Source organism: Populus nigra, chromosome 19, assembly GCF_951802175.1.
Source record: "Populus nigra chromosome 19, ddPopNigr1.1, whole genome shotgun sequence".
NCBI lineage: Eukaryota > Viridiplantae > Streptophyta > Magnoliopsida > Malpighiales > Salicaceae > Populus > Populus nigra.
The window spans coordinates 7,775,968-7,798,953 of record NC_084870.1 but is presented as its reverse complement, the minus strand read 5'-3'; the positions used below and the strand labels follow the sequence as shown (position 1 = coordinate 7,798,953).

The window sequence follows — 22,986 nt, the reverse complement described above, 5'->3', positions numbered from 1 at the left end:
CATTTTTCTTTTTGGCAATGTTGAATAATATTTAGAGTTTTGGGCCTTGAAAGCATCGGTGACATCTTCTCTGAAACTAAAGGGACCACGCTACTGTCAATGGACAACAAAGGCATATGCAAATTATACATATTTTGCTTCTGTGGAGAGTAGGCAACAGGGTTCCAAATTTTCTCTCCTGCTGCCAGTCTATGGCGGTCAGCAATCGGATCATAACGAGCTGGACAAAATCATGATAAAGGAAAACAAAGGATACAGAGCATTTATCTAGAAATTACTCCTGGCCATCACTTAAACCAGGCAGCTGGTATATTTGACCCGGCAAGACAAAATGCCTAACAGAAATAACTACAAGTCCCATTCAATCCCATGGTAACATTTACCAAACATGCTATAGAACAAGGGCTCCAGATCCCACATGAGCTGGGCTTAAATGACCACTATCATTCTTGCAGTTTTTCACTTCAGGAATAACTAATCCGAGTCCATGAAGGGATCAAGTTAATTAGCAAAATAAAGTAGCAAGTTTTATCCCAGTCGCCCAACAAGGAATCATCTCTCTTCGTGGTATACATTATCACTAATTTACAAGGTGGGCTAATTGCAACATATGTATATCTTAGTCTAAAGATCATACAAAACAATAGAAGACAAGAGGATTGCAAATTATGCATCTCTCCGAACACGTATATATCATTAGAATTGGTAGTTAACAAATAACAATAAACTAGACTTAAAAGAACAAGGCAGCGTAGAACAATTGGTTCCAAGTATCAGGCAGTCCAGGAAGGCACCAATGGCTACAATCCGCGGATCCCGATGGATCCGCCCTCTGCTGAGGGCTCAGATCGCCACTATAAATTGATGGGTGCCCATCTTTTCTCAACTCTGAGAGCATTGTGATGTCCAACAAATATGCAGGATTATGCATGCCTCTGATCACGGTATCCACTACCCTCATTTGATCAGGGTATGCTCCAGGGTATGTCATTCCATTCATTGGTGTTGTCTCGCCATAGCAATTTCTCGTTGTTGCTACTGTCGTCCCCGCGCTCCATTCACTTGGACTGTCACAGATCAATAACCAAAATGGTTTGCTGTTAATTTCCAGCTTAGCAGAGTAATACTTGATTCTTTAGACGCTAATTACATGCACGATCCTATTAAACGAGGAATAGTAATGCCACTGCCGCTGACAACAGACAAATGATCGGTGTTCGTTTTCAGGTTTCACTCGGGGGCAAATGACCCCTCTCCAAGGCTTGTGATATCATGCATTCTCTAGTCTTTTGTGTAATTAGTTGAACATGAATTTTATTTTTCCTGACACTCTGCCTGGACAGATGAAATAATTATGGTCACTACTCTTTAAGCTTCAAGGCTCTAAAAAAGTCTTATGTGATGACTGAAATTGGTTTCATTGCAATTGCAGATTATTCCCTGCAGTTGATTCAAATTATTTCATGTCAAATCCATAGTTGGGATCTCTGGGGGTCCATTAATTAATTTGCCTCTTCTAGCATATTCGATCGAATTGCTAGCATATTTATTTTTGAGTTTTAAAATTATTTTTGAAAAAAAATTTAATTTTTTTATATTTTCAAATCGTTTTGTTATATTAATATAAAAAATTAATTTTTAAAAAATAAAAAATATTATTTTATTATATTTCCAAACAAAAAAATATTTTAAAAAACAATCAATTCGATATTTTTAAACAACACTAATGCTAGTTTATTTTGTACTCGGATTTCTGATTTCTTGGGTGGGTGTCTACTACAGTGTTGTTGCATTAGAATGTCAATGCCATTCTAAATACCCTTTTTTTCATGTAACTAAAATACATCATTAGATTAAAAAAAAAAAAACCTAAACTATTTAAAGTGAAAAACTCGATAATGGCTAATCTAATTCTCTTGTTCAGACTTCCCAATATTAAAAAATGACGTGGAATTTAAAAATTACAAGTAAATAAAGGGAAGAGGGAAAAAGAGAATAAAAAATGAGATTAAATGCTCTCGCTTCCAAAAATCTATTAATACCAAAATTAAACCATTTCATCTTCAGATTTATGAGGATTTGAAATTATGAATCTAAAAGCTTTCAAATTGATTTATGTTTTTATTTGCTGTTTAAACATAGTTTCTGAGGTTATATTTGAGTTTATAAGTATTAGATAAGTGTTTGAAAGTATTTTTTAATGAAATATATAAAAAAAGAATAGTAATTCACTGTGTTGCCGACAATCTAGCCGGAACACAGCGACCTAAGAACAAAGACGATTTGACTGCAGCACGCCGTCCCGGTCCTTAGAAAATATCGTTCGTTCTTGACATATAAGAAGATACTAATTTTTCAAGATAATTATTTTCTAAGAAATTTTTGATAAAAAAACACCTCTAGTTATTATTTGAAAAAAAATTTAATTAATTCAAGTTACCATCCTACATTTTTTAGTTAATTTCAATCAATATTAATATATTGATATTTTCTTTTTATTTTTAACTTATTTTTTCATTATTTACTTTTAACTAACGCGTCTTCATTTGTTTGTGAAAGCGGCGTTTTGAGCTGACAGCGATGTAGAATTTGCCGATTTCTTTATCTAGTAATCATCAATATTATTATTTCTTTTTTGTCGTTGCCCGTTCTACCCTTGCCTGCCTTCCCCGTCTATCAATAACCCGCAATATTCGTTATAATTACATTAAATGACCCTGTTGGGGAAGCACCCATCGATTGCAACTTGCACCCTTCCCTATTACCGATTCAACTCTCCATCGTGTTCGTATTATTTTTATTTTTATATTTTAAATTAATATTTTTAAAGTGTTATCAGTCCTAATATTAAAAATAATTTTTTAAAAAATAGAAAAATATTATTTTAAGTAAAAAAAATATTTTTAAAAACTACAACTGCCGTACTCACAGACATCCCTAAAACTGGACCCCTTTTTTAGTGCTAAAACCACTCCAAACGGACAATAAGATTCGAAGCAAAGACCAATTAGATGAGAGAGAGGGGGGGGGAGACGTACTTGTAATGTGTAGGAGAGATGGACTGGAAAAAGACTCTGGTTCTTGTAGTGTCGATGTTGGAGTCCACCCATTTAGCCCATGTTCTTAGCCCTCTTTCCAATGCAACCAGACGATCCATATCTTGGTAGAATGTACCTCCTGATTCCATGTAATCCCATCTGTCCATCACACGCTACTTTTATTTAACAAATCCAATTGGTACGTACTGTTACATTTATTGATTTTCATCTACACTCAAGAAAGATAGCCCATCAACGAACACAATTTGAGTTTTTTCCTGGCACTAGTCTGACTAGTAACACTAGGAGTTTCATCATTGGAGCTCTGATATACATCACTACGCCTTGTTCTTTTTTCTTTTTTCTTTTCTTGTGAATTATTTTTTAAGTTGTGCTGATTTGCGAAATATTTTTCAGTTGTGCTAGCAAGCAAAAAAACTCAAGAACCAGGATTAAAACAAAGACAATTGCAACAGTACTTGTTAGTTCTTACCCTTGGAGAGAACCTTGGTGACTCCACCAGTGACCGGTGTTGAAAATCAGCACATCAACATTTCGCCAGGCGTTGGCATTCCCCGAAATTTCCTCTAGCCTGAGAACTCTCTTCCCTTGTACCACATCTATGTCTACCAAATATGGAGCTTTATAAAAGGAAATAGACACGTCATAATCCTGCACAATACCAAACCCAGATCAGGAAAATAACCTCCATTTCCTTGATCTCCTTTTGACGTCCGAAATTTACCTTAGCTAATGTGCCGCAGCTGGCAACTTTGGCGTCAACGGTGATAAAGCACGCCAACAGTTAGGGTTAGGGCCCCTCAAAACTATGACCACCATATCCGACTTTTCATGCTATTTAAATCAGTGTAATAATAGCCGTCCGATTTTTATTCAAATCCAATCATGACTAAATGCAGGACAACGACTCACCCATTCCTCCCTTTTTTTTACTAAAACTCGTACAATTCCAGGTTAAAGTTTGAAAAATAGAAAACACCACGGTAAACTCAGGTATTTTTTTTTTAGTATAGCAGTGGAATCATGTTTTGAAAATTTATTCTCTTCCTGACACTATGATGTTAAGAAAATGACAAAAATGACACTATTTGACCAAGTTCACAATCGAAGTTCGATTGTCAAGAAAAAAAGACGAGTCCTGGAAAAAAAACCACTTCTTTCATGTTTCGTCCATATATTGCTGGGCTCAAGATAATGAAAAGACTCCGGCAGGTACAACATTTTTTAGTGTTCAAATTGCAGCCTTGTAGGCCACTAGCAGCAAGCACATGAATCTTATCAATTCGCATCTCAAGTAAAGTACTGTGGCAGTAGTGGCTATTTGGAACAGGGGAACTTACCGAGAACTTGAAGATGGAAAAGGGATCTCCTCTACTCATTTGTGTTGAAGTTCGAGGCACCGACGATGAAATCAAGCAAATCAAAGACTCCCATTGATTCCGTCCAAGGGAGTCCCCCACAAACATCATACTTTTCCCTCTCATATTTAGCAAAAATTCAAGCCCATTGAATCTAAACCATATAAAAATTAAACATAAGTCCAACAATTGCATTCACAGCACAAGAAATGTAAAACAGAAGGAGGACCCAAAAGGATTTAACACTGGATGATGTTCTCTGTTACCTTGGGAGCTCACAATTGAGAGGCTGCCATCTGTACTTGAGATAATCAGAGTCAGGCCTACCATACATTTGGCAGTTGAATTCAGCGTCAATAATGGTTGGGCAATTAGAAGATTGATACAATGGGTATGATTCATCACGAACCCAAGTGCCGACAAACAATGCACAAGTACTTTGATTAGCTTGCAGCCTTGGCAATCTATGCTGGTGGTGGTTGTGGTGGTTCCTCATGCTCATTATCAAAGCTGAAGTTGCAACCTTGGTTTGAAGCAAAACCAAGAAAACAATCGCAAAACATGATGCTAATAGATTGCAAGAGGACCGGATACAAGCAAGAGACATTTTTTAGAGGAGGGAAGGGTGAGAAAAGCAAAAGGAAGTAGCGCTAAAAAGCTAGTAAAAAAGCAAAGAGAGATCGCTATGAAAAAAGAGAGGGGATAGGGCTTAGGAGGATTGTGTAGTCTTATAAAAGAATGGTGGGGTTTTTGTTTTGTTGTGTGCATGTGAAGGTAGCCGAGATGGGTTCACATGAGTTGCATATTGGATTGTTGAAGGTTTTGATTTTAGACTTTTGAACAGAGTTCTTCAATTCCTTTAGAGGCTATTGATTCATCTGCAAGTTCAGTTTTTTGTCCACAAATCATGGGGTGCTCTTGGATCCACTCGTATTTATGTGTAACTCTAGATATTAATTGCCAACACTTACCTCGAAAAGTGTAAGGAGGCAATGAGAAAATATTAGAAGGCAAAAAAGGAGAGAAGCATGACCGACGAAGACTGAGGAGGGGCCAAAAGGGTTTGGAAACATTGTTTTTTTTTTTTCATATGCTTTTTGTTATTTGAGACAGACACATAGGACAGTGAGGTCATCTTCACCTATGTGTATTGTCTGTTGTTTTTGTATGTTAAAATCATGATGGCGCCTCAGAGTTTGAGATCCAATCTGCATAGAATAGAAAAGAGAAGCATAGCAGCTAACATGGATAAAGAGCAGATATTTTCCTTCCTATCAAAGAATCAATCTTTTGAATGTATAATGTTCTTTGCTTTCCTTCGTGCACATACACAAGAACATCATTCTGTTCCCTTCTACCTTCAAACAATCTCTTATCACAATACAAATCCAATTGCGTAAGCGTGAGCTTTATACAAAAGCTTTTGTGCCTTCCGCCCGGAGTTGGTTTCAAGGTGAATGAGAATCTTTTAAAATATTAAAGAAACATTTTTTTTTATTTTTTATTTATGGATATGCCTTGAAAGTATGAGCTTTATTGCGTAAATATGAGCCTTGAAATAAATACAATTTTTATTATAAAATACAATTAACAAATATGAGAGAATGAAGAGCATATTTGGATTGTTGGCATGGATGTGATCGTGGCTCCAGGTGCAGAAGCTGGATACCTTTGGGAGAAGATCAATCTGGAAAAGAGTATAGGATGTGAGGGGGGAAGAGGGCTTTTCTTCTGGAGATCAATTTAACAGAAGCATTTGATATGTTGGCTATATGCACGCAAGTAATTTAGTCCAAGCTCCTTTCGAGTTTGTTAATGTCTTCTCTTTTGTTGAGAATTAATGAAGCATTTCTTCGGTGGAGAAAAAAGAGGACTGGCACCGTTTCTTTGAAAATGACAATGAAACATAAGATTGATGGAATATCAGGGCTATATTTAAAATAAACAAATAAATCACATGGACCTCTGAAGAAATTTGGCATGAAAGCTAAATGCGATCACCTTGCTTGTAACAATTTTTCAAAATTTATGTGATCATGATATATATATATATATATATATATATATATATATATATATATATATATCAGTGGACACTCTTTCAAGAATTACGGGCCTCTGGACAATGTGATAGCATATGTTTTTGCGCCTCCATGAGTTGTGGGAAGAAAAAACAGTTTAAACTTTAAAGGGGTTTAATTATTATTGTCCACTTATATATATATATACTAGTTAAATGAGCTGCGCGATGTCGCGGGTTAATTTATTTTACATAAAAAATATCAAAAAAATTTAAAATCTAAAAGTGTTAGGTCTTTCTGCAAAGCTATACCCAAGAGTCTTGAGTTTGGTTACAAGCCTGATCTAAGAGTAATATTAATAATAACATTAAACTTGCATGATCTGAGTTTAAGTGGGTTTGGCTGCAATACAAGACCCAATAGCCTTGAATGTAGGTCTGGCTGCAAGTTCGTGTCATAAAAGTGTGATAATTAAATAGATTAATTCAAAATAAAAGAAAAAAACCAATAAAAAGAAAGAAACTAATGAAGAAAAAGAAAAAAATCTGAATTAACTGGGTTATCCTTCAAAGCAGGTTAACCCGTCAAACCTTGGATTCGTATCGTGAAAATTTAATAACTAAATAGAAAAAAATTGACGTGTTACCCATAATTAATTGGGCTAACCTATCAAATCAGGTTAACCCGTCAAACCCGGAATCCGTGTCATGAAAGTTTGATAACTAAATAGAAAAAAATTAAACATTAACGAACTAAATTAAACGAAAAAAATTAATAAAAAAGAAAAAAACCAAAACAAATAAAAAACATCAGTCTTTTCACTGTGGACTGCACTGTGGAGTCCACAGGCAAAGGCATAAAAATGGCAAAAAAGCAAAAAAAAATTCCTCTGATTAGTCAAACCTAAGATAACTAAATAGAAAAAAGGCATCAACCAATAACTAAATTAAATAAAAAAATATTAATTCAAAAGAAAAAATAACAGTAAAAAAACTTATAAGAAGAAAAAAACTAATGAAAAAAAAAAAAAAATCTAAATTAAATGGGTTAACTCGTCAAACTTAAGATCCGTGTCATGAATGTTTGATAACTAAATAGAAAAATATTTAATATCAACAAACTAAACAAATACAATTAATTAAAAAAAAGGCATCGGTCTTTTCATCTGGATTCCATTGTGCAGTCCACATTGAAAGGCATAAAAAGAAAAAAAACTAAAAAAACAAAACTAAAGGCATTAGTCTTTTCACTGTGGACTGCATACAATATTAAAAGATGAAATCGGAATAAAAAAACTAATAAGAAAAAAGAAAAAAAATCTAAATCAACTGGGTCAATCCCACCAAATCAGTTTAACCCGTCAAACCCGGGATTCGTGTCATGAAAATGTGATAACTAAATAGAAAAAAGATTTAATATTAATGAATTAAATTGAAAAAAAAAGATTAACTAAAAAGGAAAAAGCAAAGAGAAAAAAACCTACAGAAAGAAAAAAAAAACTAATGAAGAAAAAGAAAAAAAATCTGAATTAACTGGGTTAAACCATCAAACCTGGGATCTGTGTCATGAAAGCCTGATAATTAAATACAAAAATTTAATATTAAAAAACTATAAACAAAAAAAATGGCATAAGCTTTTTCACTGTGAACTGCATCGTGCAGTTCATAATAAAAGGTTTAAAAAGGAAAAGGAAAAGAAAAAAAACAAAGGCATACGCCACGGGTTAATTTTTTTTTTTTGCATAAAAAATATCAAAAAAGGTTAAGATCTAATATTGTTAGGTCTTTCTGCAAAGATATATCAAAAAGCCTTGGGTCTAGCTGTAACACTTGACCCAAAAATAATATTTATAATATTAATAATAATATTAAACTTACATGACTTAAGTTTAAATGAGTCTGGTTAAAACACCAGACCCAAGAGCATTGGATGTAGGTCTAGCTATAAGGTCGTGTCATAAAAGTATGATAATTAAATAGATTAATTTAAAAGAAAAAAAACCAATAGGAAGGAAAAAACTAATGAAGAAAAAGAAAAAAAATATGAATTAACGAAGTTAACTTTTCAAATCAGGTTAACTTGTCAAACATGGAATTCGCATCATAAAAGTTTGATAACTAAATAGAAAAAAAATTTGACAGGTTTACCAGAATTAATTGGATTAACCCGTTAAACCAAGTTAACCCGTCAAGCTTGAGATACGTGTCATGTTAACCCTTCAAATTAGGTTAACCTGTCAAACCTGATATTCACATCATGAAAGTTTGATAACTAAATAGAAAAAAAACTGACGGGTTTACCAGAATTAACTGGGTTAACACGTCAAACCCGGGATACGTGTCATGAAAGTCTGATAATTAAATAGAAAGAAATTTAACATTAACAAACTAAACTAAACAAAAAAAAATTAATTAAAAAGAAAAAAACTTTCGGGTTAACTCATCAAACCAGGTTAACTCATCAAACCTGGAATTTATGTCGTGAAAGTCTGATAATTAAATAAAAAAATTTAACATTAACAAACTAAATTAATTAAAAATAATTCATTGAAAGAAAAAAAATATTAAAAACAAAAAAAAACAACTTTTACTTTTTAGTATATGTTATAATATAATATAATATAATATAATATAATAATATAATTACGGGGAAAGAAAGAAAAACAAAAACTATGCAAATGTCAACAAAACTATGCATCATTTTTTTTATCCAAGCAACTTTATCCTCACTTTGTTTGATGAACTGAATCAAAATACATAGTCACAAAAATAAGTATTGAATAGTAACTTAAGTTGTCATAACATAGATAACACATATGACAGTAAAAAGATTATGGAACTTGCCCCCCCCCCCCGCCTTGATGGGATTTATAGAATGTTTATTTGTTTTGATAAAGCAAAAATCCAAAGTAGTGGTAACTAGTAAATTAAAGGAGAAGGGAAGCACAGCATGAGCATAGTGAAATCAAAGCTTCCAACTTCAAGGACAAAAAAAAACCGCGTAAGAAGTCAAGGAGAGCACAGCAAGAGTGTGTTTGGTTTTGCGTTAGTTGTGATTTAAAAAAAGTTGTTTTATAAAAAGCACTTTTAGTTGAGGTTGGTTTGAAAAAATAGATGTTTGATTAGAACTGTATTTAAAATTGAGATTAAAGAAAAAATAGTTTAATGTGTTTGGTTAAGAATGCTTTTGAAATTGAGGTTATAAAATAATTTTTTAAAAAATATATTAATATTGATGGTTTTAAATTTAAATATTGTAAAATTAATTACTCTCATTACATCATGAAAAAATAATACTTTATATAAAATATTTTTTATTATTCCATTAAACTATTTATAATTCTATTACGTCCAAAATTCATCCTATAAGAACTATAGTTTTCATAACTTTTTGTGCGTGTAATAAAATTAGATAAAATATTATCAAATATAAAATTAATATTACTGTGCGCGTAAATTTAATTCACTCTATACTAGTTTTTCAAGAAAAAAATATTATTCACATCGCGAATGAATTTAATTCTCTAAACTAGTTTTTTTTTAAAAAAATTAATACAATTAACACACTTAAAAAAAAAACCGTGAACAGTGCAATTCACTCGTGAACAACAGTGAATTGCACTATCCGTAGGTTTCTACAATGCATGCAAAGCAGGTTTTCGTAGCTTTTCTTTTCCAGCGTTTTAAACGCAAAAAACATGTGGATCCCATGCACAGTAAAGTAAATTTTGTTATTACCAAACAGCTACGGACTACGTTTTAAATAAAACACAGCTACAGCCGTGTAGACATACACCCTCGAAGCACCGTGCCGCTGCCACAAATACCAAACGCAATTGTCTGTGTGTAAAGAAAGGGGCAGTCTTTGTATTGTTCAAAGGCTTTGGTCTGCTCTGCATTTGTTGTCTTAAATTAAAATTTGCTTAGACCCAAACATCGTCTGCTTCTACACCCTTTCCTCTTCCCTGTCCCAAAAGTCCAAGCCACCAGTCTTTCAATTCTGGATAACCAACTAAAAACTTACCCATTTCTCCACATTCTCTTTCTCTTTCTTTTATCCCCATTTTCATTCATAGCCATTGAACTACAAACTGATTCTTTATTTTAATGGATAATCAACTTAACATCATCTTCAAATTAAGAATTTTTTCCTCCCCACATCAAAATTGGTCCATTCCCAGTATTTAAGTTCTACTTGTTATCTATAATTATTTATCGAGTTATTGGCTCTAGTAAATTTAAGTAAGAAAAACATACCTTACTGGCCGACAGCAGATGGATTCTAATGCAGGATCACTTGTGCCATCACACAGTTTTTTCGCCATAGGCAGCAAATGTTGCAACATTAATTATTTAACTGGTTTTCCAAATATACAATTTCACACATAGCTGACATGGTTATTTGTATGTTAAAAGATTATCATCCTTTTAGCAAATATTCTCCTGACAATTGATGAAGTACCTGTATGGTGAAGCCATGGCAAAATCTATGAAGCCAACAGTACGGTTGACATACCTGAGGACTCTACCGCCGGAAACTGGTGTATGGACCAACACCAGCAGAATCAAAAGCAATGTCTATTGTACCAACAGAAGTAGATGGAAGTCGGAGACACGGTAAGGTGACAACACCAATAACATGAAGACGTGTTTATAGGAACAATGGGGAGCTCTTGGTTGTTTACCTACTTTACCAAGAAGCTAGCTAGCTAGCAGAAGGTGCTAAGGAAAATTAGGCAGGAACTACACAGTTTACACTCCAATTTCCATTTCACTTGAATAGCTGATTATTTAATGCATCTGGCCTCGTTCGTCGTTACATTCCTACCCTGAGCTCCTGTCCAAAATAGAGAACCCAAAATGAGCTCATCTTCGTATCTAATGTCTATAGCTGCTATACATAAAAAGCATGCCAACAATGAGAACCTCCTTTCCCCTTAATATTTCCGTACATGGAAATTTTTGGCGCAGAGCAAAAATTTTAGTGCTGAACCAATCAAAATGGCAGGCTCCACTTATGCCACGGTGAGATAGAATTTATCTCGCTAGACCTGGGGATCTGATCATTCAAGTAAAACGAAACTCAGTTCTGACGGGCTACTGTATTTCTTCTTTGGTAGCACTTTAAGTCGCCCTCATTACCGAACCATCTTCCGCGATTACGAATGCTCGAACCATTATCACCGACCATGATTTCCTTCTTAAAAGCGGAATCCTCAACCAAGGACTTGTTGATTTTGGCATTGCAGGGTTCACATTCAAGATGATATGGCTGGTTAACCTGACAAGAAACATGCTAAGGAATCTTGTATAAAATGTATAAAAAGTGAAGGTTACGTTCCACAAATTAAGACATGATAGAAGATGACATGGCTCTCCGTTTCAAGTACCATAACTTACCACAACTACTTGATGAACAGGCCTTGTGATTACATCACTGATATTGCTTGCAGCAACACTGTTGACAATAGCGACAGTCAGCACTCAGCAACATAACAAGCAAAAACGGATATAGAAATTCTAAGCACAAAATGAAAAAAAAAAAATCATGTGAATTTTTTAAGCCAATTAAATATGGGTATTGCATACTCTACTCAGACAAAACAGGAGTTGCCTTTATGTGATGATCAAAATGTGAATTCCATCTTATTTATAACCTCTAGAAATAAGCAATAGCCATCTCCCCTCAGCATGCGCACCCCGCAGTCCTCTCTTTCCTCCTCATGAATGATTCATTGCTTTCCGTGGCTGCTAATTACATGGTAGATTCCTTCTTGCTGCTTGACATGACATAAACCCCCTAGGTTGGTGCTAATAATTAAAGCAATTACACATAAAATGTGTGCAAGCAGACAGACCCATTAGACTAGAACCCTGCTAGAAACAAGGATTTAATACATAGGACTCAGTGACTGGAACATGTAAGAGCTCTCAGATGTTCCTACTTAAGAGGGGTCTGATGGTGTGTATCAGCTGTTGTCTCCCTCCTATCCTTCATAATTTAATCTAACAGAAATTCAGCCATTCCACTTGAACTTGATAGGTGGCATGGTGCTTACTAGATCAAGTGCATATCATATATAGTTGAGAAGGACATTGGAACACGAGATAGAAACATGGAAACATCAGCCCAGCATTACCAGTACCTCACCTTGAGTTATTTTCTTTTTCCTTAATCCTCCCTCTACCTTGTTCTAATCAGGTCTACAGGGCAGATGAACACTAGATATCTTGCAAAAGAAACACGTGCCATCCTACATAAATCTCAAACTGATCTTTTGAGCAGCTAGCGTGATACTGCCAAGTAGAAGGAAGTCTCTAAGGATTCATTTGCCAGCGCCTTGTCCTTTCTACAAGCATAAAAGCGAACATAAAGTAACTGGAAATCTACAAAACAAATTTTATCCGACCATTTTAATTATCACCCTCCGATAATTCTAAGCAAATTTTATACAAATTAATTACTCAGATTCTCAAATAAAGGCAACTTCCTGGACGGCACTTTTCCAACCTAGCCCCGTATCTGGTAACTAAAAAAGTTACTTTCCCCCCAAAATAAAGCATTTTAAGCCCTTGTGTTTTGCTGTTTCCTAGACTATTTCCTTTCTTTTTCCATTTTTTAATAGAGGAAGTAAGAGACTGGACATACTCCACTGGTCCTTGTTCCATGGTTCCACCATCCTCATTTTGATCTGTTTCAAGTACTTCAGGGACAGGACTAGAGTCATTGGCATCAATGCATTCACCACTTCCATAAACATCATCAAGAAGTGTAGATTGGATTTCTGCATTACAGAATACAAGAACATGTTTGATGATTGATAAACAAATATTCTTTTTCACTTGTCCTCAAACAGAGTAAGTGGGAGATATTCAACAAACCTTTCAATGGGCTTGATTGTGCAGAAGGCAACTTCATTAATAGTTTCTGGCATATGACGGTATCCTGAAAATCTAGGAAAGTGTAATCTACAAACTGCAATCTCTCAGAGTCTGTCATCTTTGAAAATCCAAACGAACCAGTCCATGTGTTTAGGACACCAGGAACAGCAGGCAAAATCAGTCTCTGGACTCCTAATTCCATGAGCTTCTGAAGGGGAAAAAAACGGAACAGCACTGACAAATTTGGCCAAAATATATCCACTTGTAGCAGCATAGTAGAAAAGAGATCGCTATGCTTAGGACTTGTGTCATCCTTGATAAATAAATGCATTCCTCTCTCAAGTCAAGAAATGACATCAACGTGAAGGAAAAAAAAAACTCTCTTTTCAGAAAGCTATTCCTAATTTCCATGACAACGTAAAACTTGTAATTATTTTCATTTTTCGATGGCATTCAATGAGCGCTTTGAAAAGTATAATGATAAGCCACCTCATTCGGTAGATTAACACGATGCCTATCACAGCCACTTGATGTATTGCAGTTATTAAAGTTTCGAGTGAAGGAAAGCATTACAGGGGTTGCAAGCCAAATCTTCAAAAACCACAAGGAAATTGGGATAAATGAACATAAAAAAAGAAAGCCGGATTACAGACAGGCACGGTGGATTACCTTTTCAAGCACATCCATTAGTATGCGACACATTCCAAGTTGCCGAAATTGGAATCTTGTGCCAACAAGTGGTATTTCTGCTACTTTGTCTCCATGAATCCTTGAACAAGAAACTATCATTGTGAGATAACCATTATCTCACAAAACATAAAGGCAAGGCTGCTCAGCAACTATTTCTAATCCCACACAGACTACCATTGTGTGAATAAAGAGATTCTATGAAGTCACCTTACAGTAGCCACACTAACTAACTCGTCATTCTTCTCCAAAAGTATGGTGTAGAACCCTTGAAAGTTCAAACGGTTAAGTTCTGACCTGCAAAGTCAAATACTGAAACATTAACCATGCCTGACATCTAGTATGGAGAGAATCAAATTCAAACTAAGAACATAAAATTATGTCAAAATCAAGAATAATTGTCATAACAACTGACACCTTACAAGAAGACAGTCCAAAGATGATAACCTGCCTACCACCAATAATAATAATAACTCATCCTTACTGTTACAAGGTAATTATAACTCAATAATCCATAAATTAGAATGTATCAAGAAAGTCCAGTGACTAATCAACACATTTCATAAAGCATGATGAAAGATAAAGTAACTTAATAAGTAGAGAACTGAAAATAATTAGGAATAGTATGAAGAGCAAATTATTATGGGGGTGGGGATTGTTTCAGACTGCTATGGCTGCATCATTTTTAGTGAGGTGGAAATAGTGTGAATCCAAACATTTTTCTAAACATTCTTTTTGAAACCATCTTTTGCCTCTGCGCTTGCTTGTTTCTGAAAACTTCCACCTTTTCTGCACTTGTTATAGAAAAACGCATTGGCAGCCAATTAAAATATGCTCAATATGGATTTTGTTTGTGATTCAAGATACAAAAAACAAAGACAAAATCAGGAGCCTCTTGGTTCAGTACTAATATAAGATCCAGAATAGTTAGATTTTGGTTGTGCAAATTTTAAAATACCACTTTAAGTATGCTCTATGAATAAAATATACCAAATACCATGTAACAGAAAACACAAACTGGTTAGGATAATTTGTCTTAAATAATAAATTCTCACCCATTACTAAAAATAACATCTTTCATAAGATCCCTCCCGGTGCGAGGTTCCTCAATGGGCTCGAAACATTCATGCACCACATCAAGTGCTATTTTGAGCTTGCTGTAGGTCTCAACCAGGGTCTCATCATCAAAAGCATCAAGTTTATGCTGATCAGACTGCATATACTTGAATAACGTCCAAGTAAGATTGTCCACACCCACTGGAATTGGTTTTCCTAGAAGCTTTTGAAGGCCCAAAAATATCTACAACAGGGACACCATCATAACAGTAAAATCAAAGTGTGACAACCTCCATGACATTCCAAGAAGAATATTCATTGAACATATATTTTGTTGCAGGTATAAGCTACTGGCACCATGCATTATAAGATGGTCTACAGTGATTTTTTTATTTTTTTTTTGGGGGGGACAATAGCCTACGAAGATTTAATTCTTACTTATCTTTGCAACTCATATACTAATTGATTATTGTCAATTGATCCTCGTATACATAAAAAAAACAACATCATCGAGTGTAACCAATCAAGCTGACTAAATTATATAATAGCACAACATTAAATCTCTTAATAGAAAAAAACTCGTAGTTACACTTGGATCATATAAATCACATCATAAGGTCTCTAAGAATCTGAAAAAAGAGCCATCCCCCTTAAAACTTGTGCATATGGCCTCTACTCAATCAAAGAGGTGAAGGAGGAAGGGAGGAATGAGTGTAAAGTAAATCGCATTGTATCTATTACAAGTTCTGTTATGTTTCTATTGGGGGTAGAATGTGGGGAATTTGATCAAGTGCTGGTTATGCCTAAGGCTCTAAAGCTTCTGACTGTGTAGTGTCATCCTTCCCCAAGCAGCAATATAACCATTTTTTTCACGTTTTTACTTCAGGCCTATCATCCAAGGATTTAGCACCTAAAATGATCTTAGTTGATAGGGCAGGTGTAGGTAATCCACTGAATCTTCAGCTTCATCTAAAATGGAATCAAAACCAGCTAATATGCAAAACATATACGATTGATTTGCCGGTATTTATAGCAACGGTATTAAACATAAATGCAAGCAAGCATGCCAAGGAAAAGGAATGAGATACATGGATTCAGAAGCCATTAGCATTAATTCTGCCTTGTGAGTTTCAAGAAAACCAATAACAAGGCTACGATGCAAGTGTCAACAATAATATGATATGTTGAATGGATGAGAACAAGTAAAGCAAATAATTCTGATTCTGTTTTTCAAGAGCTCATCATTAATAACCAAATACATGCAAATTTAGCTTGATTGTGCACAACAAGAATAGGAAGAGAAAGTGAGTTTGAAGTACCACTTCACACTTTTTGCTGCAAAACGAATTTTCTTTAGGATGATCCTTCCATTTATCTGTCCAGCTGTTACTCAGACACATAATATGATCTGCATCAGATAGAGAGAGGGAATATTAGAGACATTTCAAACACGCCCCTCCATTTGTTATCAGCTTTAGCTGCAAGCAGATAAAAATTAACCTACATTGGTGCTCGCATTGAGTGCAATTAAGAACGCCATCGATAAAATCCTTGGTGTCTTTTTTCAATTTGTTTTGGCCACAAATTTTACAACAGCATGATGGGCAGAACCAGTCTCCATCCGGAACATCCTATAGAAGCATGAAAGAGAAGATAAAAAACGGCACTAAAGTTTAGGCTCGCATGACAAGTCAAATATCTCAATAATAAAATCATATTAGAATTTCTAAATGAACTGAAGAGCAAACACATAACTCACCTTCATGCCCAGACATCTTTTATGGAATGAGGAGGGACAGTGATCACATAAAATTAATTCACCACCATAGTGACAAACAGAGCATACATGATCATTACCATCTCGATCCCAACTTCCCTTCAAACTATCAGGTGTTTCTGCCTTGTGATTACTCATCTCCTTGTCACGCATCATTTGTATCTGGCATTCTAGCAGAGACCTCCCATCATCCAGAAAGATGCTGGCAGCTGGCTTGCAGTATTTGCTAGCACCTGACCTGCAAGATTTGATGCCAGCATGAAGTTCAAAGCCACTAAGGGTGTAAACCTTCCCACAACAGCTGCACTTGATCCCTTCACGAGCTATGCGCCCTTCCACTGTTGGATTTCTATCCTTTTGGCTACCGTAATGTACTTTTGTCCTTGGCAACACGATATCATTGTCTATCAACAAAGACAACACAGTTCGAGGATTATGATGTGATGGGTCAGGAGCTACCACATGCTGCACTCTTTTGCTTGATCGTTGCACACGGACCCACTTGGTATGTTTCTTATCATTTCGTGATCCAATCAAACCTCTAGATGTTATCCCGCTTCTTGACTTTGGGCGGCTTGTGTTTTGAGCATCTGAATGGGTTTCAACATGTAAACTATCCTTTGTTTTCCTTCGAGCCTTTCTAGTGGTTAGAACATTTATTTCGTGAAGGTCATGATGTTTTTTGGACAGTGAAAAGCAAGAAGACTCTTTAGAACAGTTTTTTTGCTTCTGAAACTCCGTTTTACAAATTGCAGAAGATATTTTTTCACAAGAAAACTGTCCCTCGACTGTTTTACTGTCATTTTCCATTTCCATATCTCTAGAAGTATCAGTGCATGTTCCTTTATCTAAGATGTGTTCGATGGCTTGTCGTAGTGACCAGTATGTCTTCCCCATAGGAGATCGATGGTAAAATTCACGCCTCCCATTAAATGTTTTATAGCCAAACACCCATCCTAGGGCTGCGAGGTGCTTCCTAGCTCTTAGTGACATATCAGCTTTCTTAATCTTTCCCCTGAATCTCGTCCCGGATCCATGTTTAGACCAGAGATTAGACCATTCCACAATTGCTTCGGGACAATATTCAGGTTTATAAACAACTGCTTCAGAATTAGAACTCACCACTTGAGAGCAACAATAAGGATCCCGATCCTCTTGTTGCTCAATAAGAGAAGATGAATCACCATGAGAAGTATGCAAACTGTTCTGCTTACCTTCAGAGGTTGGAGAAAGGATCCCTCTGTCAGCTCCACAAAAATCTAGACAAACCTGCCGAAGAGAATGGTACAGCTTCCCGTCAGGTGAGGTGTAACGCAGTCTACTTGTGCCTTTATCTTTCATGGATTCAATTTTCCACCTCTGATGTAAAAGATGCTTCCTCACATCTTTGATTAGAGTACCCGTGGGCTTTTTGTTACCCATCTTTGCGTATTTGATAATGGCATCTGGGCAAAATTCAGGTCCAGGAACTATGTCTGAGCCAGCACATAGCCAACTGCTTTGAATGCATGCTGAACCCGAAGATGACCCATTGATTTTATTGGAATTGGAGTTAGAAAAACCTTCATCACTGGTTATAGAACTGACAGCAGGAATTCCATCCAGGTTAGAAGGTAAGGCAAACAAAGCCCGAGGCTTCATACACACAACTGCATCATCTTCACAAGAAAATTTTGGCACGACCCTGTCAAGAGTTGATTCAGCCGTAGGACAACTAGGATACAACAGCAGACAATCATTTAGCGAGTTCTCGACTGGTATCATGGCGTGGGTCTTAACCAGATCTTCTTTCCGATTCATGTTAACATCATTAACAGGTTTAGCGATCGGCTGCTGTGTAGCGTCTGGAATGCCTGTCACCTGGAAAAGATGATTCACCACGACTTTAAGATTATCATCAATTGCCCCTAAAACCAACTTTCTCCACAAAGCTTTCACGGTAGAAGTCCACCCTCCAAGCTTCTCAAAACTCTCTTTCTCTCGCAAGTCATACCAAAGTTGTTTTATGGAAACGGGAATATATTGTTTTTGTTCGTATTCCTCAATCAACACAAGAAACAACCATGTCCCACGTTGCCGCCAAGTCTCATCAACTTCATTCCAATCCTGAGTAACCCTTAGTTTATTGACACTTGCCATAATTTCGTCGCCCAAATCAGGGAAAAATATCCTCCTCTCCTCTGAACCATCGTCGTGATCAAAAATCACACCTTCCCACCAAGCCTCCTGGTAATGCACATCCACACACATTCCGTATGGAAGACCATATTTACCAAACTGAAACGGTGGTGGTGCTGGCCTGATGAGGCCACGGTTGTTACACCGGTCTTCATTGGCACAATCAGTGTCATCAACGGGAAGTGAGACGCAAACTTGATCAACAAGATAGTCAGACTCGTCATCATTAAGAATATGATCGTATTTAACTTCATATTTTAAGTCCAGGCCTTGCCTACGACGTGCAATGACAGTTCCCGGGTGCCATGAGCCCTGAAATCCATCTTCCTCACTCCTTACCTATAAAATCTCAAAATTAAACATACAAATACATTATCCAAGGTGAAAAAAAATACAGATATGAAAAACATTAAATTGTCAAAAATAAGTAAAAACTACTCAATAAGTCATTACCAAAATTTACACCAAAAAAAAACACCAGTAGAGAAAATTTCCATATAATAACAGGGTAATAACTTGAGAAGAACACTAAGAAAAAACCATTACATTAACGGTATCCCATTCGACTAAAAATTTGGTAATCTCTAAAGAACCCCTAATCAACCCTTGCATGTCTGGAAAAACAAAACATATTGAAAACATTGATGAACAATAACACCGACATAAACCAATAAAAAGCCCAATGCAGCACCCATCAAAGCGAAAGCCACCTTAAAACTTGACATTAAATTCAAGAATCAATAAACAATACAAGAAAAACCATAAAAAAAAATAGTCAATCAAAAACAGGCTAAAGGGTGTCAAAACCCCGCAAAAAGACCTTCAAAAAAGGAGTTATTATTTTACCTCTACTTTCTCATTAACAGAAAGCTTTATTTCGTTTCTTTTGCGTTTCCTCATTCTCACAGATTGTCGTTTCTCCAAGTCCAGTGCCATTGAAACAAAATTTTGATGGAAAGTAAAGACTTTGAAAGTTTTTTTTTTTTTTTTTTGTGTGGTAAGGCCGTCACAGAGGAGAGAAGGGCCCTTGAAAAGGCAGGGAGCTTTTATATGGTTGCCTTGGGCTTGCTTCCTCTCTCAAGTCTCAACCCTCAAGCCTCAGCCTCACTCGGTAAATTTTTCCTATTCTTTCTCTCCAAGCAACAAAACTAATCTCTCTCTCCGTCTATAAAAGTGGTCTGGTTTGTTGGCATTTAATATTTTGATTTATTAAGATTTATTATGTGTGTGAAGAATATTATTTAATTTCTATGGCACGTTTACAGTTTCTAACTTTCTATATGTGGTTAGGGTTTAAACTTTAAAGAAAGGAAAAGAACGTATAAGGGCCCACAGTATTGTACGGTGTAGTACATTGTTAGCCATTGATTAACGGGTCTAGTGGTCGACAACAGTCCTCAAGATTTTGTGTGGACCCTTCCCTTTTTTATTTTTTTATTTTTATGCTTCTGATGCTTGTGATGTGATGATAATCATGAGTAGGGACACCAAGGTTGCATGAGTGATTCCATGCACCAGGGATTTGATGGGTGCAATGACAACACGATTGAGTGTAAACCACTCGAAAATTTCTCTTCTTTCTTATTGGTTTCGATTACTAATTAGTGGTATTACGAGGATGCTTACATGCTATTAATGCTAATTGTTTTTTAAATAATTTTTTTGTATTAAAATATATATTAATAATATTTTTTTATTTTTAAAAAATTATTTTTAATATCAGCATATTAAAACGATGAAAATCTTATAAATTATATTAAATTTTAATAAAAAAATATTTAAATTTTTTAAATGATTTACACTGTATTTCCAAACATGTTATTTATTACTCGTGAAAGGAAACACTGCTGAATATATTACTGATTTGAAATGTAATTGTGTTTGTTTTAAAAATACTTTTATTTTTAAAAAAATAGTTTTAATATTAGAACGTTAAAATGATACGAAAAGATAAAAAAATATTAATTTGAAGTAAAACAAATAAAAAATTTTAATTTTTTTTAAAAATATTTTTAAAACACAATAACAAATAGTAAATTGAACATTTAGATTTGATTTTTATAACCAGAAAGAAGATGAATTTGGCATGTAGAAACTCCACTTTTGTGCTTATAATTTTCTTTGATGATCATAAATATAAAATTGTATGCTTTTGTGTTTTCCTGAACTTTGTAACTTCATTTCAGTTATACGAGCTAGTTTGATTTCTTCTATTACGAGACGAGCTTCTTCTTCTTTTTCCTCAACGTAAAAAAACAATGTGAATGTTGTTAATGGTTTTTTTTAACCATCAGATAAGGTTTTAACTACTGGTTGAAAAGTTCATACATATCTTTAATAAAATAAATTAAGAGTTATGCTACTTACTAAATGATATCAATTTATTGATTCCAATTAAAAATTGAGTTGGGAATCTAAGATAAAAATATTGATTACTCGAATATATTTTTTCAGTTTAAAATTAAAATTGAATCCTTAAAATGTTAATTTGTTTGAATTTTTAAAAAATAAATTTTATTTTATAAAATCTAGTAATAACTTGACATCAAAATTTATTCTTGACATCACAAAAGCCTCATAGGAAGCCAACTGCAATAAAACTCAATTCTAAAATTTAATATGAAATGATTAATTTAAAAATAAAAAAGATCATGAATAAGTTAATAACTATTGCAACCCGCATGGGCTTATATTTTTTTTATGTTATATTTTTATTATTTTTTAAATATTATATTGCTTTATTTATTCATGATTTCAAACATTATTTTATTATTTACCCAATGTTAATTTACAAATAACTATAGATTTTTTAAAGAGAAACAAAAGTACCTAGTAAGACAAAAAGCTAATAAAGAGAATTAAGATTGTTCACTGTTTAATATTTTTCAGTTTTTTAATATATTAATACCCAAAAATCTATATGAAAGTATTTAATATATTTTTAAATATAAAATACTTTTAAAAACATATTATCCCACAACATCAAATAGAAAATAGCGCAAAGTTAAACTTAGAAGTTGAGTTGAAGTTGATGTGAAGGCAGAGTTGATAAAACGCAACAATGACAACTCGATGGACTGTTTTTCTCATGCCTAAGCTACCTGCTAGTGCCAGAGTCATAATTACTTCCTCCTACACTGCTCTAGCATAGTAATTTCACTAGTCGAGAGTTTATTTTAAGAAATTTTTATAACAGGGGTTGATCCACGTGTTAATAACTACTACCATTATATGCATGGCTAGGTCCATGTGTCCACGTCATATCTCTTCTCATGAATTGTTTGTATTTTACTATTGTATAAAGAATATAAATAAGATTGGTATAGATGGAATACAAATATATAGATGGATATATAAATCTCTAGAAAAACACATATAATAATAACTTTAGTAATTAATAGAACTATTTTTACTGCAGTAACTGCACCTTTTACTACATGGAGCACTGATCGATAATCACAACAAGCAGTAACAATGGAGGCTCGAGGAAATCTTTCAGGGGGGTAACTGGGTTCCACTGCAGGCTAAAAAGAACCAATTTTTTTTGGTTGGATCGGGAGTTGCAACTGGCACGGCTTTGTTTATTTACTAGATTAGGCCCGTGCTTGGATCCACATTTGGTTTTTTTTTTTTTATAAATTTCGATGTTTAAGTCACTGCAAACGAGTTTTGAAGAAATAAAAATAAATTGATAATTTATACATCTAATAAGTGATTTTATTTTTATTATACGATAAAAAAATTATAAAATTTTATTTTTTATTTTTATTTTAATTTTAATTGCTGTTTTTTTCTAAATCCTTTTAAATAATTAATATATATATATATATATTTTTTTTTTTATTTCATTCTTCAACATTCAATCAAGAATTGAATTTTATGTTTTTTTTCATATTATATCTTTTGAATCTAATGACTCGGATCATAATTTTTTTTTGCTGTTTTTTAAATCATTTTGAATAATTAAAA

The 22,986-nt window shown here is 34.4% G+C and overlaps 2 protein-coding genes across 2 annotated transcripts; both read right to left on the bottom strand.

Annotated features, from left to right (window-relative positions):
• Positions 1–505: 505 nt before the first annotated feature.
• Positions 506–5,440, bottom strand: LOC133679434 (protein PMR5-like). Its single transcript, XM_062102034.1, has 5 exons — positions 4,684–5,440; positions 4,400–4,571; positions 3,532–3,710; positions 3,039–3,197; positions 506–1,067 (listed from the first exon to the last, which is right to left on the bottom strand). Exons 1-5 carry the CDS (start codon positions 5,022–5,024, stop codon positions 734–736), a joined length of 1,185 nt encoding a protein of 394 aa, XP_061958018.1. The 5' UTR covers positions 5,025–5,440; the 3' UTR covers positions 506–733.
• A 5,425-nt stretch (positions 5,441–10,865) lies between these two features.
• LOC133680156 (uncharacterized) lies at positions 10,866–19,953 on the bottom strand. Its single transcript, XM_062102975.1, has 12 exons — positions 19,864–19,953; positions 16,822–19,356; positions 16,567–16,693; positions 16,382–16,470; positions 15,062–15,306; positions 14,217–14,303; positions 13,989–14,088; positions 13,320–13,527; positions 13,087–13,222; positions 11,838–11,895; positions 11,580–11,718; positions 10,866–10,975 (listed from the first exon to the last, which is right to left on the bottom strand). Exons 1-12 carry the CDS (start codon positions 19,951–19,953, stop codon positions 10,866–10,868), a joined length of 3,924 nt encoding a protein of 1,307 aa, XP_061958959.1.
• Between the last annotated feature and the right edge of the window lie 3,033 nt (positions 19,954–22,986).